This window comes from Myotis nattereri, assembly GCF_964212035.1.
Source record: "Myotis nattereri genome assembly, chromosome: 21".
NCBI lineage: Eukaryota > Metazoa > Chordata > Mammalia > Chiroptera > Vespertilionidae > Myotis > Myotis nattereri.
Window position 1 is genome coordinate 13,627,266 of NC_138097.1, and position 16,325 is coordinate 13,643,590.

The 16,325-nt window shown below is 47.6% G+C and overlaps 1 protein-coding gene across 1 annotated transcript in view; it reads right to left on the reverse strand.

Moving 5' to 3' along the window:
* The window catches only part of MCTP2 (multiple C2 and transmembrane domain containing 2), a 128,455-nt gene that overhangs the window by 10,266 nt on the left and 101,864 nt on the right, over positions 1–16,325 (reverse strand). Inside the window, exons 18-20 of the mRNA XM_081114885.1 lie at positions 14,478–14,600; positions 11,589–11,630; positions 567–676 (exon numbers count right to left, since the gene is read on the reverse strand). Coding sequence (XP_080971011.1) covers positions 567–676; positions 11,589–11,630; positions 14,478–14,600 — 275 coding nt within the window. The remainder of the gene's footprint in view (positions 1–566; positions 677–11,588; positions 11,631–14,477; positions 14,601–16,325) is intronic.

Here is a 16,325-nt window from a genome sequence, read left to right on the forward strand (position 1 = left end):
CGTCCCTGTACCTAGCATGGTCTTGGGCTCTGAGCCTTGGCGCAATGGTCTGCACCGACTGAAGCCCCCAATCAACGGTTCTATGCCCAGCTGTCTGTCTCTTCCCATTCTCAGAGAAGCTGACAATGTGTGGCACCGTCAGCATTGCCCTCTGTCTCTCTCTCTCGTACATCTCTTTCTGGGCTGATCCGAACTCTCCCCTAACATCACGTGGTTCCGGCATAAAAAGACTCCTTTAAAACCTATCTGCTTCCCTTTTTATTTGTGAATAGGAAATTATTATTTTTTTTAATGTAGTTTATCACCCAACCTAAGGTCTTTTTGAGAGTGAGTGGGACACTAGTCATCGTTATGCCGGGCCATCTGGTCACCCCAGGTCTGAGGCATTGCCCAACTGTGAGACTGACAGGCCCAAAGAGCAAACCAGCCAGGCTTAACAGGGCTTGCCTGGCACCCTGGCGGCAGTTTTGGGGTTCTGCGTTTTCTGACCTCACGCTCCCCACCCACACTCGCCCTAGTGGATGGCCACTCTAATTCAAACGCCACGATGCAGAGGTAGGACTTACTTTTTAATTCTTTCTCCAAAGGAAGCTACCTCCTCCAAGATGTTCTGGACTGTGGAAACGATGTCCTGTACCATGTAGATTCTTTCGATGATGCCCTTTTTCTCGGATTCCTAAGAAACGTAAAAGAGAGATTGGACGCAGTTACGCTCTCGTTATTGTTCCGGTCTAGAAAGGAGTATGGCCAGATTATTATGACCGGCCAGCTTATTATGACCACCCCATCAGTACAATGAAGTGAATTAGTTACGCAAATAATAATAATAATAAAAAAACCTTGAGAGTATTTGCTTAGGAAATTTTCAATATTCAGTATTTTTGGATGTGTCAATGAAGTACTGATGGGGTGGTCATAATAATCTGGCCGGTCATAATAATCAGTGTGCGTGTGTGTGTGTGTGTGTGTGTGTATATATACACCTGACATTTGTAGGCAAATTAGTTATAATTTTGCGCTGAAATTGCTAGAGGGCCAGATCATTATAAATGTCTGAATAGCACAATATACCTAAGTATCATTGCTGATCAAGTTCATCCTATCATGTTGATGGCGTATCCCAATGGAGATGGCTTCTTCCAACAAGACAATGTGCCATGCCACGGTGCTCGTATTGTGCAGGAGTGGTTTCAAGAACATGAGGGAGACTTTACCTTGCTTAGGTGGCCCCCATAATCTGGCCACTCAGTGTATGTGTGTGTGCATGTGTGTGTGTGTGTGTGTATATGTATGTATATATATATATATATATATATATATATATATACACACACACACATACACATATATTATTGATTTCAAGGAAGAAGGGAAAGGGAGAGAGAGAGAGAGAGAGAAACATCAATGATGAGAGAGAATCATTGATTGGCTGCCTCTTGCAGACCCCCTACTGGGGACCAAGCCCGAAACCCAGGCATGTGCCCTTGACTAGAATCGAACCCAGAACACTTCAGTCCACAGGCTGACGTTCTATCCACTGAGCCAAACCGACTAGGGCTACATATATATTTTTTATTATTGATTTCAGAGGGGAAGGGAGAGGGAGAGAGAGAGAAACATCAGTGATGAGAGAGAATCATGGATCGGCTGCCTCCTGCACTCCCCACACTTGGGATCAAGCCTGCAACCCGGGCATGTGCCCTGACAGGGAATCAAACCATGACCTCCTGGTTCATAGGTCAATGCTCAACCACTGGGCCACACCAGCTGGGCCGTAAGTATTGACTGAATCTCCAAAATGTCCTGCCCATCCATCCAGATGCAAACACTCTCCATGTGCAAGCTTCCTGTGCTCCAACGATGAATGGAAGCCCCATGGAGCCAAGACCTTCATTCCCCCTGGAGGCGATGCGTCTGCCAGGGAACTCTGGGATTCCCTTTGGCTGACCCTGGCTTCCTCTTTGTCTTCACCAGGCTATCGCCAGCTACCCTGTGCCCACCCCACCCCCGTCATAGTGCTTCAGAGAGGGTTCCGGCAGGGAACAGCATGGCATGTTGGCTATGCAGATGCTATGGTTTCCTAGCACTGTGGCTTCTTAGTCAAATGCTGCTGCATTTAAAAAATGTATATTTTTACCCTGACCGGTGTGGCTCAGCGGATAGAGCATCAGCCTGCGGACTGAAGGGTCCCAGGTTCGATTCCGGTCAAGGGCATGTACCTTGGTTGCGGGCACATCCCCAGTAGGGAGTGTGCAGGAGGCAGCTGATTGATGTTTCTCTCTCATCGATGTTTCTAACTCTCTATCCCTCTCCCTTCCTCTCTGTAAAAAATCAATAAAATATATTAAAAATATATATGTATTTATTGATTAATGCTGCTCTTGTGGTCTCCTCGCTCTGTGATCGAGGCAAGTTCCTGATCCCTTTCTGAGTTGCAAATTTGTTATCTAGAAAAGGGAGATCATAGGGAGCCCTTGGAGAATTAACACATCAGCACTTGGTACACTAGGCACTTCACACACGTAAGCCCGTCCCCTGCAAGAATGCAAAGAGCCGGCCGGTGTGGCTCAGTGGTTGAGCCTCGACCCATGAGCCAGGAGGTCACAGTTTGATTCCCGGTCAGGGCACATGCCCGGGTTGCGGGCTCCATCCCCAGTAGGGGGCGTGCAGGAGGCAGCCGATCCATGATTCTCTCTCATCATTCATGTTTCTCTCTCTCCCTCTCTGAAATCCATAAAATATATAAAGAGAAAACAAAAAGGAATGCGAAGGGACAAAAGGCTGAATAAGCCACTTTCGGTCCAGTCAAAACAGCCCTGGGGTTGATTTAAGTTTCAGAAGCAATGAACTTCCAGGACAAGCCTACTCATGTCGCCCGGTGCTGCCTGAGCTTATCTGGCAGCTCTATCGGCTACACGCTGGCTTTATTTACACGTTTCCGTCGGAACCGGGGAATGCGGGGGTAACACAGTTTAGCAAACACAACGTTACATCTGCGGCTGCTACCCATTCCCCAGGAGGCCTGGCGGGGACCCATTCAGAAAGACAGACCTGCTGCCTCACGCGCTGATGTTTTCCCTACCATAGGACGCTTCCAATTATTCGAGGGAAATGAGTAATAAAAATTGTGATGGCCGCTGGGGCCGTTCCACCAGCCAGCCACGTCCCAGCGGCCGACAACGTATTTTTTAGATTTCCAGGGAGAGTGGATTTTACTTCTTACGGATTTGAAAGCACACAGGGGCCTGAGTAAGAGTCACAGGACTTAGGGTCTCGTTTACGGCATGATGGGAGAGGCGAGAGCATGGAACTTTTCGAGACCCAGGCTTCGGATTTCATAATGCTCCTCTGTTCTGTATAGAGCAAGAGTGGCACTTGTCGTCAGAAAAAGAATGAAAATGCCAACTCTATAACCTAAACATAGAGACTACATACAAATAAAGGCAAAATCACCATTTTTTTTCATTGTCCTTTTGTTTCTAAAATGTTAAAAAGAAAAACACACACACACACAAAGAAAACCCGGAGTCTTTAGGCCAGCCGTGGGCAAACGACGGCCCGCGGGCCGGATCCGCCCGTTTGAAATGAATAAAACTAAAAAAACAAAAAAGACCGTACCCTTTTATGTAATGATGTTTACTTTGAATTTATATTAGTTCACACAAACACTCCATCCATGCTTTTGTTCCGGCCCTCCGGTCCAGTTTAAGAACCCATTGTGGCCCTCGAGTCAAAAAGTTTGCCCACCCCTGCTTTAGGCTAAGTTTCGGAAGCAGCTGAAATAAGAACAAAGAGTGGACCCGTGTGTAACAGAGTTGTTGTGTGTGTGTGTTTTTTTAAAGAACAAAAATGAAATAAATCAAGAAGCAAATATTTCGCCCTAACCGGTTTGGCTCAGTGGATAGAGCGTCGGCCTGCGGACTGAAGGGTCCTGGGTTCGATTCCGACCAACGTCATGTACCTTGGTTGCGGGCACATCCCCGGTAGGGGGTGTGCAGGAGGCAGCTGGTCGATGTTTCTCTCTCATCGATGTTTCTAACTCTCTATCCCTCTCCCTTCCTCTCTGTAAAAAATCAATAAAATATATTTTTTTTAAAAAAAGAAGCAAATATTTCCTTCTTCAAGGCTCCATTGCCTTTCCCATGCCTCCAATGACTAGAGGATTGTGGGAGAGAATTAACACCATCACCATGAATTTACAACTAAGAATTAATTATATCATCAGTATGTGACTTTAAATCTTTCCTACCTGTTCTGATTTAGGAAAACTCCTTTCTCTCTCTCTCTTTTTTGAAATACGTTTTTATTGATTTCAGAGAGGAAGGGAGAGGGAGAGAGAGAAACATCAAAGATGCGAGAGAATCATGGATTGGCTGCCTCCTGCACGCCCCCTACTGGGGATGGAGCCCGCAACCCGGGCGTGTGCCCTGACCGGGAATGGAACTGTGACCTCCTGGTTCACGGGTTGACGCTCAACCACTGAGCCACACCAGCCGGGCGCACCTTGGTCTCTAATTACCTCAGCAAAACCAGAGACATAGTCCTGGAAGTCAATCACAGCAGGAAAAACCTTTTTGACACGCTGAGACATTGAGTAGTATTTGTCACAGGATGCACAAGGTCCCCGAAAGCCATCCATGCCTCATTTCTACCCCAAGATCTCCCAAGTCATTTCAGCCACGCGGAGCAAAGAGGCAAACATAGAACGTTACACTGCAAAGGGGGGTACGTCTGGGCTGTCTCCTCCCACTGCATAGTAAAAGCCTGCCATCTGAAGACATGCAAACACGATAAACATCGGAAATAGATGGAGTGGCATTCAGCATGAAAAACACACACACACACACACACACACACACACAAAAAAAAAAAAAAAACAACAAACCCCTCTCAACATCTGTCATCACAAAGACCAAGCAGCAGTATTTCTGATAACACAAGATTAAAAACGGGTCTTCCGGAAGCCTGGCTTACGGACTGGGAACTGCCTTCAGACACAGAACCCATGAGATGGGTTGTGTGTGCACGGAGACAGACACACACACACACACACACACACACACACGCACTCAACTCCACGGTGCACGCCGTTTCCAGGAGGGAAAGAAAATCATTGCTCTTTCCGGAGAGCCATCCCGCTCCAGTAGTCCATTTGCTTTGGGGAAAGGAACAGAAAACAGACTGTTTGGGTTTTGAGTCAATACAATTCCTAAGTGGATTTAAACGGCTCTCCCTGTCTGCTCACTGCACACCGCGCTCCCACGCTGACAGGTACTTGCCAGAGTGTGCTTCTGGCTTCAACATCTCATTAGGAGTTTCTCTCACCCACTGGCAGGTGCCAGGCCTGCGACCCCCAGGCAGGGCTGAGGGCTTCCTGGCCCTGGAACTACTGCAGCTCAACATGCCAGGAGGGTGCCTTTCGTGTTGTTTGAGGCGGGGAAGTGAGGCGGGTGGAAGGAAAAATATGTGTGTGAGCAAACAATGCAATAAGAAATTCTAACATGTTCTGTTTTTATCGATTTCAGAGAGGGAGGGAGAGAGAAAGAGAGAGAGAGAAACATCAATGACGAGAGAGAATCATGGATCAGCTGCCTCCTGCACACCCCCCCACTGGGGATGGAGCCCCCAACCTGAGCCTGTGCCCTGACCAGGAATCAAACCGTGACCTCCTGGTTCCTAGGTCGCCACTCAACCACGCTGGCTGGGCTCAAGTTCATTTCTCTTAATCCGGGTTTAATCATTTGTAGATGGGGGAGGTAGCTAATGTAATGGTTTATTTTGAATGCTGAGTGGGCTGAAACATAAACACAGCCTGGAAATTGTAAACACTCTACAAATATTATTTTTTAAATCTAATTATACTGAACTAATTCTTACTGCAAATGATGTTGTTTTAAATTATTACTCTTGTGTCATTTGTTACTTATGTTATTTTCCCTTGAGGAAAAATATGGTGCGCCCCCCACGCCCCCACCTTTATTGTAAATTATCAATTAGCTTCTAAACTCACTGGATAATTGGGACTTAGTGCAAATCACACTGAAACAAGGGGTTCCATGAGGAAAGACAAGAGGACTAGCTACTACCCTCAGAAAAACAATGACCTGTGGGTAATGGAGAAACAATGTCCAATGCAGTCCACATCAGCATGAGGTAAAAATTTTAAGCAATGGGAAATTAAATATTTAGATTCGTTATCCTATATAATATAAGCCTAATATGCTAAGTGGCCAGTCGTCCGGTCGGCCATTCAACCAATCAAAGCGTAATATGCTAATGATATGTTAAGGCCACTCAACTTCTCGCTATGACGTGCACTGACCACCAGGGGCAGATGCTCCAACCAGTAGATGAGCTTGCTGCTGGAGTCTGGCCAGTCAGGACTGAGTGAGACGGGCTGGACATGCCCTGGAGCCCTCCCACATCCCCTCCCCAGCTGGCCAACCTCCCGCATCCCTCCCTGGCCCCCATCATGCACCAGTGGGCTCCCTCGGCCTGGCCTGTGCCTTCTTGCAATCCCGGCTGAGGGAACTCCCCCACCACCACCACCCCGGAGTGCACGAATTTCATGCACCAGGCCTCTAGTATTCTATAAAATCAGAGCCTCTGACTGTATTCTGTTAGACAGTGCACATTAGCTAACAGAAGGATAGATAATCCATCTGATTTAGAGTCTGGTATATCGTATTTCACAATATTTGGGAGTAAGATAACAAGTATAATCCTTACAGTAGAAATATCAAAGCAAACCCACAAGTGCCAGGGTTAGGAGCCTGATAGGAAGTAGGATGAATACTGCCTCAAAAGGTCAGATTATGAACATTCCTGGATTACTTCTCAAGGCAATGAGGCCAAACACTCTTGAGAACGGAGGTTTCGTGTTGAAAAGGAAAATGGGAGCTAGTCAGCGTGTCAGGGAAAAGCCTGCTAGAAGTAAGGAAGCCAACCCCTTCTCATCAGAACATGCATAAACCGATCATTAAGAATTGGCTGGAATCCATTTTTAATATTAAAGTCTCAAAGCTAAGCTGGGATGGTAGAGATGCGAGCAATTAAATGACTTCATCACTAAAATTCATATTAAATCAAATTAAAAGCAGTTACATCAGAATGGCCATTTACTTCATTCCCCTGAAAATCATCCCTGAGCAGGTCCTCTACATATCGTTCCCATCGGCCCTGAAATGTGTAGGAAGGTATTCAATTATTGTTCATCTTTCAAAGGTAGTCTTTGACTTTATTTTCTTTTTTTAAAATATCTATTTTTATTGATTTCAGAGAGGAAGGGAGAGGGAGAGAGAGAGAAATAAACATCAACGATGAGAGAGAATTAACAAAAAAAGAAGAAGAAAAAAAGGGGGAGGCAAAATTGTGGAGTCTAATTCGGTTCCTAATACAAGTCACTTCCATGGACTTTTAACAATGAGGAGGGAGCACGAGGCTACGGTGATGTCATTTTAAAACAATCCCCGACGGAGACAATAAAAGGGTGACAGAGCCCAGGCCTGGGCCTGGTCTGTGCACGGGAGACAGGCGGGAACATGGGAAAGCGTCCGTCTCCCCAGGGAGCCGCGCCACGGGGGCCGGCCCACTTTCATCTCCCCAGTTGTCTGCGATGGTATTTGGTGGGAAGGGGGTGCTGGCAATTAAGGGGTGTCACTTGCAAGATGGATAGTTTGGAGAGAAAGGAGTTCCCTCTCTTCTTCTGGTGTGGAAGGAAACGGCCGTGTGTTTACCATTTGTAAACAGTGCCCGTCTCGCTGGGCGTGTTACAGTTCCCAGAAGCGTGGTCTGTCATGTGTAACACGCACCAGGAGCCAGAAGGGCCACGAGAGCGAGCCCTGGGATACAGCCTGTGCGTGCAGCTCTATGAGCACAGCTCAGCGCTGGAGGCTGACAGACATGGAGAAGAAATAATGGATTGGAACATGGGTGCGAATGATGCGTGCTCCGGAGGCCTTACTGTTGAAAATCCCCCTAGTTACAAATCTCTGAAAGAAGTGACAGTGAGCCCGGCGGGCGTGACTCAGTGGTTGAGTGTCGACCTATGAACCAGGTCACAGTTTGATTCCCGGTCAAGGGCACATGCCCGGGTTGCGGGCTCGATCCCCAGTAGGGGGCGTGCAGGAGGCAGCGATCCATGATTCTTTCTCGTCATTGATGTCTCTATCTCTCAGTAAAAATATATTTTAAGAAAAAGAAGTAAGAGTGAGAAGATATGGAAGAGGACTGGAAAGTTCACCAGGTTCACCAAAGACTGGCCGTGTTAAGCGGAAGAGGAATAAACAGTTACGTTTTCATTTTAGACGAATTCCTCTAGAACAGCGGTTCTCAACCTGTGGGTCGCGACCCCTTTGGGGGTCGAACGACCCTTTCACAGGGGTCGCCTAAGACCATCGGAAAACACATATTGAATAGATAATTACATATTGTTTTTGTGATGAATCACTATGCTTTCATTATGTTCAATTTGTAACAATGAAAATACATCTTGCATATCAGATATTTATATGACGATTCATCACAGTAGCAAAATTACAGTGATGAAGTAGCCACAAAAATAATTTTATGGTTGGGGGTCACCACAACATGAGGAACTGTATGAAAGGGTCGCGGCATGAGGAAGGTTGAGAACCACTGCTCTAGAAGATTTCACAGGAATATGAAATTGAGGAAGCAAAACAACCATGGCTGTGCTGAGGCTATTCAAGGCCCTATGATGTGGAATCTAATGAACAAAATAAACTGATGAACGAAGTAGATCCAGAGACACAGAAGCATGAACAGCCTGTGGAATCTCAAAGGGAAGGCGGGGGAGGGAGGGTGGGAAGAGATCAACCAGAGAACTTGTATGCATATGTGCATCACCCGTGGACACAGACAGTGGGGGGGTGGAGAGGGCCTGGGGAGGGAGGTGGGCTAGATGAGGTCAATGGGTGGTGGTGGGGGGGAAGGGGACAGATGTAATACTTTCAACAATAAAGATTCAAAAAATAAATAAATGAAGTCCCTCTGAAGATACTACACTCAAAGGGTCTCAAGAACAAAACTGCCCAGGATGCAATGGGGGGAGACCGCGTACAAGGCCCTCCGTGTGGGACAGGCTGACACCATAGCTCCATGGCTCATCCCTGTAGAGCAGTGGTTCTCAACCTTCCTGATGCCGCGACCCTTTCATACAGTTCCTCATGTTGTGGTGACCCCCAACCATAAAATTATTTTCGTTGCTACGTCATCACTGTCATGTTGCTCCTGTTATGAATCGTCATGTAAATACCTGACAGGCAGGATGTATTTTCATGGTTACACATTGCACATAATGAAAGCATAGTGATGAATCACAAAAACAATATGTAATTATCTATGTGTTTTCCGATGGTCTTAGGCGACCCCTGTGAAAGGGTCGTCCGACCCCCAAAGGGGTCGCGACCCACAGGTTGAGAACCGCTGCTGTAGGTGCTGTGGTTCGACTCAGTAGTCCTCGCCTGGAAAGGCTAGAAGGGCAGCCCCGATGGCTCTGCCTCCAGACCCTGAGTTAGACCTGGAGACACCCGAGTGTAAGGCTCGACCTTGACAACCCATGGCCTGTAGTCCAAGGGCTGAAGGTGTTGCCTCTAGTTGACTGACCTCCGACGTCTCACTCATTGCCTTCCCGTCCCTGGGTGGGTCATTTAAAAAGGGCTGGCCAACGGGAAAGAAATCTGCCTCACTTTCAAGCCTCGGTTAATAAAATGTAGGCTAGTTCCTAGTACAGGTTTAAAATAATTTCACTAAAACGGAAATTTTCATTTAAAACTGTGTTTCCTCCTGGCTGGTGTGGCTCAGTGGTTGAGCATCAACCCAGGAACCAGGAGGTCACAGCTAGATTCCAGGTCAGGGCACATGCCCAGGCTGTGGGCTCAATGCCATGCAGGAGGCAGCTGATCAATGTTTCTCTCTCATGGATGTTTCCAACTCTCTATCCCTCTCCTTTCCTCTCTCTCCAAAAATCAATAAAAACATGTTAATGAAAAAAAAAAAGACTTGTTTCCTTTGAGACGCCTTCCCAGCATGCACTGTGGCTTGGCCATCTCTGCTTCTAATGTTCAAAGAGCTACGTCACCGGGAAGCCACTCAACATCAATTCATCAACAAGAAAGTTGCATCTGTGTGACCTTTTGTTTTTCTAAAAAAGGGCAATTTACTTAAAAAAATATTTTACTACTTGATTTCATTATTTTGCTATGAATGATCATTTTAACACCACAAGTAAGGTTTACTCTGGAATCCCCTCAATGCGCTACAAATGGGCAAAACCATCTGCCTCTCTCGATTCATTTGAAGGCCCTCTGTGTCACGGAGCCGGTGTTTTTATATTCTTTGCTATTTCCTGGGCATTTTATATTGGATTCTAACTGTTAAGATCTCCCCCTCCCCCTCAAGCATCCGAAACGCTATACCATGCGTCTCTCTCAGCACCTTCCCCCCACCCCCCTATACCCACAGGTTCTGGGGACTGAAGTCCATTAAGCTAGTAGCATCGCATTTGGCATGTCCCTTTTTTTTCCATTTTATTCCAGAAGGTTTGTCTGAAAGCGTAATGACAACAGAAGCACCGGCTTTGAGAGCCTCTCCCAGGAGAAGGGAAAGGACAGATGTACCCAGACGGAGAGCTGCACGCGCTGCCAGCAACAGCTGGGGAAGTGACAGCTCTGAAGTGGGTGGCCACCCCGCAGCGCGCGGGCTGGAGCCTGAAGGAGGAGCACTGTCACTTGATTTACTTGTGACTTCCCGGGCGACCCTCCGTCGACCTTCCAGACGCCACGGAGAAGCGCACCTTCGCCCGCAGCCAAGGACAGCCCCCCTCCCGCTCTGCTGTTTTATCTTTTTAATATATCTGTATTGATTTCAGAGAGGAAGAGAGAGATAGAGACATCGATGATGGGAGAGAATCATGCATCAGCTGCCTCCTGCACACTCCATACTGGGGATCGAGCCCACAACCCGGGCATGTGCCCTGACCGGGAATCGAACCGTGACCTCCTGGTTCCTAGGTCGATGCTTAACCATTGAGCCACGCCGGCTGGGCCTACAGCTATGCTTTTTCTACTATTTCAATTATTTCTCACATTTTGCCCCTTTCCATCCTCATTTTTACAAATGAATGAAAAGAAACAAATAGATATATCTTAGAAAGGGATATCCTTTGTAAATGATATGAATATTAATCTGCTGGTTACTCTATAGTACAAAACAATAAAAGCATCTGACACAACCTGGAAGGAAGCTATCTGCTGAAAACGTGAATGTCCCGCCCTGGCTGGTGTGGCTCAATGGATAGAGTATCGGCCCTCGGACTGAAGGGTCCTGGGTTTGATTCTGGTCAAGGGCACGTACCTCGGTTTCAGGTTCCCCGGCCCTGATGGGGTGCATGCAGGAGGCAACCAATCGCTGTGTCTCTCCCACGTCAATGTTTCTCTCTGTCTCTCCCCCTCCCACTCCCTCTAAACATCAATGGAAAAATATCCTCGGGTGAGGATTATCAAAACAAAACAAAACAAAACAAAAAGAATGCCCCCTCCCTGTCAAGAGTTTCTGTGGACACTCACCTTGTCATCTTCATCCTCCTCGTCATCGACTTCCGTGCTCTCCTGAAAGGAAGCCCCATAATTAGTTAATAAAATATCAGCTGAAATGACCAAAGGCAAAATAAACTTATTCACATGAAAGAAAAATGTCTACAGCCCTGGCTGGTTTGGCTCAGTGGGTAGAGCATCAGCCTGCGGACTGAAGGGTCCTGGGTTCGATTCTAATCAAGGGCACATGCCCAGGTTGCTGGCTCAATCCCCAGCAGGGGGTGTGCAGGGGGCAGCCGATCAGTGATTCTCTCTCATCACTGATGTTTCTATCTCTCTCTCCCTCTCCTTCCTCTCTGAAATAAAAAAGAAAAAAAGAAAAAAAATGTCTACAGCCCTAGCTGGTTCGGCTCAGTGGATAGAGCATCAGCCAGCGGACCAAAGGGTCCCGGGTTTGATTCCGGTCAAAGGCATATACCTCAGTTGCAGGCTCCTCCCCAGCCCGGGCCCTGGTCAGAGCGTGTGCAGGAGGCAACCGATCGATGTGTCTCTCTCACATTGATATTTCTGTCTGTCTCTCCCTCTCTCTTCCACTCTCTCTAAAAATCAATGGAAAAATATCGCCGGGGTGAGGATTAAGAAAAAAATGTCTACAGAATTTAAGCGGTCATCTTTTTAAAATCCAATATGCGAAAACACCCTTAAGGAGAACGCTTTGAGAGTTCAGGGGCACCGTGGCAACAGCGCACACAACACGCCTCATCTCCATAAAACTTCGCGATAAATACAGCCATGAGGCGAGCGGCCTTGGATGGCACCCAGCTTCCAGGCGGCTCTGCTGAGCTGAACCTCCTCTAAACACTTCTGTTCTCCTGACAGATGAACCGGCCACTATGTTAAGGCGGAGAGGACCGCTCTCCGTTTGTGCGGGGCTCACTGCGAGAGCGATTTCTCTGCTCCTTGGGGGCCATTACGGGAACATCAGACAGCAGAAGTGCGTGAGTCTGAGTATCATCCTCCCCGAGAGTAAGTTGGAGGTTTCTTTACGGTTTCACTGTCTCCTGGGGCTTCGGGTTTGGGTGGGGGAGCAGGTGAGGGAGGGAGGACAAGGCATTGATCTGGACCAGCCGTGGGCAAACTACGGCCCGCGGGCCGGATCCAGCCCGTTTGAAATGAATAAAACTAAAAAAAAAAAAAAAAAAAGACCGTCCCCTTTTATGTCATGATGTTTCCTTTGAATTTATATTAGTTCACACAAACACTCCATCCATGCTTTTGTTCCGGCCCTCCGGTCCGGTTTAAGAACCCATTGTGGCCCTCGAGTCAGAAAGTTTGCCCACCCCTGATCTGGACTAAAGGGCGCCCTGCTTTCGTTTGGGGGGTCACAGCACCGGCTGTGATGCGAGCAGGTTGGTTCAGATTCGTTTTAAAACCCTGTCTCTAGAACAGGTGAATTTCAATCATGCCGCTGCTGCAATATTTATTCATTTATTATTTTATTTTTTAATTGATTGCAGAGAGGAAGGGAGGGGGAGAGAAAGAGAAACATCAATGATGAGAGAGAATCACTGACTGGCTAACTCCTGCACGCCCCCTACGAGGGATGGAGCCTGCAACCCGGGCATGAACGTGCCTTCTATCTGGGAATCCAACTGTGACCTTCTGGTTCAGGAGTCCGCGCTCAACCACTGAGCCACACCAGCCGGGCCAGAGATGATTTTTTCCATCATGAGAACATGCTAAGGGAAACTCTGTGAAGAGGGTCCCCTTTTGCGTCTAGAAAAACCCAATGTGATGCTGATCTGTTACCAAGTCTCAAAGCCTTAGACTTTTGTTTAAAAAACTGCTGGGTTTTTGAACCTGGAATGCCAGGATTATACCATAAAAGAAGCCAATACATACAGGTTCCTGCTCACGGGGGGGAGTGGAGGCGGGGAGGAGAGAGCCCCTGGTGTGCGAGGAGAGAGCGAGGTGGGGGAAGAGCTGGGGAAGAAGGACAGGGAGCGGAGGCCGGTGTCTCTGAGGGGAAGCCTTGCTGGCAAGTCTGAGAATCGCAGCAGAAACATGGGCACAGGAACAGAGGGACACATGCCCACACAGGCTGGGGTTTCCCTGGGAGTGGGCAAGCCTCCGAGAACCCCCTGCGCCTTCAGGCCGGAGGTGAGCACTGAATGGGGAGCCTGGGCGGAGGGGCCGAGGCAGCCTCCAGATGCTCTGTGTCCCCTGGAGGGGCTTTTCTCTCGTGGCTGACAATGTTCTTCACCTTAACCTCACGGAGGAGACCCCAGGCGACACCTGATACAAGATCTCTACTACAGCCCTGGCCAGTGTGGCTCCGTGGGTTGAGCATCATCTCATGCACCGAGAGGTCGCCGGTTCGATTCCAAGTCCAGGTCACATGCCCGGGTTGCAGGCTTGATCCCCAGGTATGGGGCATGCAGGAGGCAGCTAACCAATGTTTCTCTGTCATCGATGTTTCTCTCTCTCTCCCTCTCCCTTCCTCTCTCTCTCAAATCAGTAAAAACATATATTTCTAGCCCGGCCAGGGTGGCTCAGTGGTTGAGCATCAACCTATGAACTAGGAGGTCACGATTCGATTCCCAGTCAAGGCACATGCCCGGGTTGTGGGATCGATCCCCAGTGTGGGGTGTGCAGGAGGCAGCCGATCAATGGTTCTCTCTCATCACTGATGTTTCCATCTCTCTTTCCCTCTCCCTTCCTCTCGGAAATCAATTAAAAAATTAATATATATATTTTTTTCTATAAAAAAGATCTGTGCTATAACATGGACATATGTGCAAGGTGGATCCTCCAGGATCAAACCAAATGGACTTGGGCCATGATTTAGTGGTGGTGCTGGCTTATCATTGTTAAACACCTTCGAGTCAAACATCAGAGCTACTGGCATCTTGGCTTACTTACCTGGGAGTCGTGGGTGCTGCTCGCCTTCCCCTTCGTGGGTTCGATGAAATTGTAGGCAAAGAGCAGCAGCAACGCCAGGGGGATCATGTACAGCTCAAAATTCCAGACCGTGACCAGGAACACCTGAGGGGAAGACAAGACCAAATCACGGCTTGAGAACACGGAATGGCAACCATCTTCCATGCCTCCTCAGTGACTTCGGGGAATTAAATCCAGGAGTCTCACTACAGCAGCTTCTAGAAATGGTTACAAACAGGCACACACACACACACACACACACACACACACACACACACACTGATTAATGCAGTTGTAGAACTGGTAGAATGAGGAAGACACGATTGGCCAGGTACACGCTGGAGCAGGCCGATATGGCCCCATACCTGGAAACCCCATTCCCTAGCCTATCGACTCAGCTGTCTGCTCCTAGCTGTATTGTACCAGAACCGAGGGACGGTCGTATGCTAACACCCTCGGTCCCCGAGAGGCCGGCCACATGCCAAATTTTGCCAACCGTAAGGCTTATTTTAACTGGAGAGGGGATTACTTTTTAAACTGGCTTCCAATATTTTAAAACCCAAGTATTTCAGGTAAGACATTCCAGGTTTTCAAAGTCTCTTTAAGAATCTTAAAATCGTCACCCTAGCAGGTTTGGCTCCATGGAGAGAGCACTGGCCTGCGGACGGAAGGGTCCCAGGTTCGATTCCGGTCAGGGGCATGTACCTTGGTTGCAGGCTTGATCCCCGGCCCTGGTTGGGGCAGGTGCAGGAGGCAATTAATCTGTGTCTCTCTCTCACATTGATGTTTCTCTCTCTCTCTCTCTTTCTCTCCTCCTCCTCCTCCCTGCCACTCTCCAAAAATCAATGGAAAAATATCTTTGGGTGAGGATTAACAACAGCAAAAACACCCATATATATACATATACATATACATATACATATACATATACATATACATATACATATGTGTGTGTGTGTGTATATATATGTGTGTGTACATATACACACACACATATATACATATATGTATATATACATATATACATATACATATACATATATATATATATATATATATATATATGATAGAATTTAAAAATCTTAAAGTCTTCCAATATTAAGGCTGGATGGCCCCAACAAAATGATGGGCCAGGAATGCCCACATCAGACAAGCTACGCACTTCACCTGCCCCATTTCTATCCGCCTCTGAACTTGGGACCCTCCCACAGGAAGGACAAGCGAGAGCTTGGGTTTGAACGCAAGTGCCTCTGCCGCCATGGTCGCCGGAAACAAGAACGCCACGAAGACACGGCCCTGCCTCCAAGTACCACGTGGGTTAGCAGGACAAAGAGGAAAAGAACACTCGGCAATTATTTCACGAGGCAGGCGTGACATCTCGGGCACGTTATTTCCAGACTTAACGCCCCACTTTCCTTTCAAACTCACAGGTGGTCCCACAAGATGAAATACGGTAACTTGTGGTGATCAGCTGTCAGCTCGCCAGTGCTGGGAAAAAAGTCACTCATGTAACTGATCAACTTAGAACAAATTAGAGACTTCCAGGCCGCATTCTTTAAGGATGGACTTTCTGCTGGTTTTACTTTCCCCTTTTGCATGTACGATCGGATTCAAGAAAAAACAACAGAAAAAAAGCGCTTCTAATCTGTATTTATACACAAGCTTCTTTCCTAAGTACATAATCTGTATTCTCGTCTGAATAGGAAACGTTTATTAAAATCCCGTGGTTTGCCCGGCCAGTGTGGTGCAGTGGGTTGGGTATCTTCCATGCACCATGAGGTCACCGGTTCCATTTCCAGTAAGGCCACATGCACCAGTTATGGGCTGGAT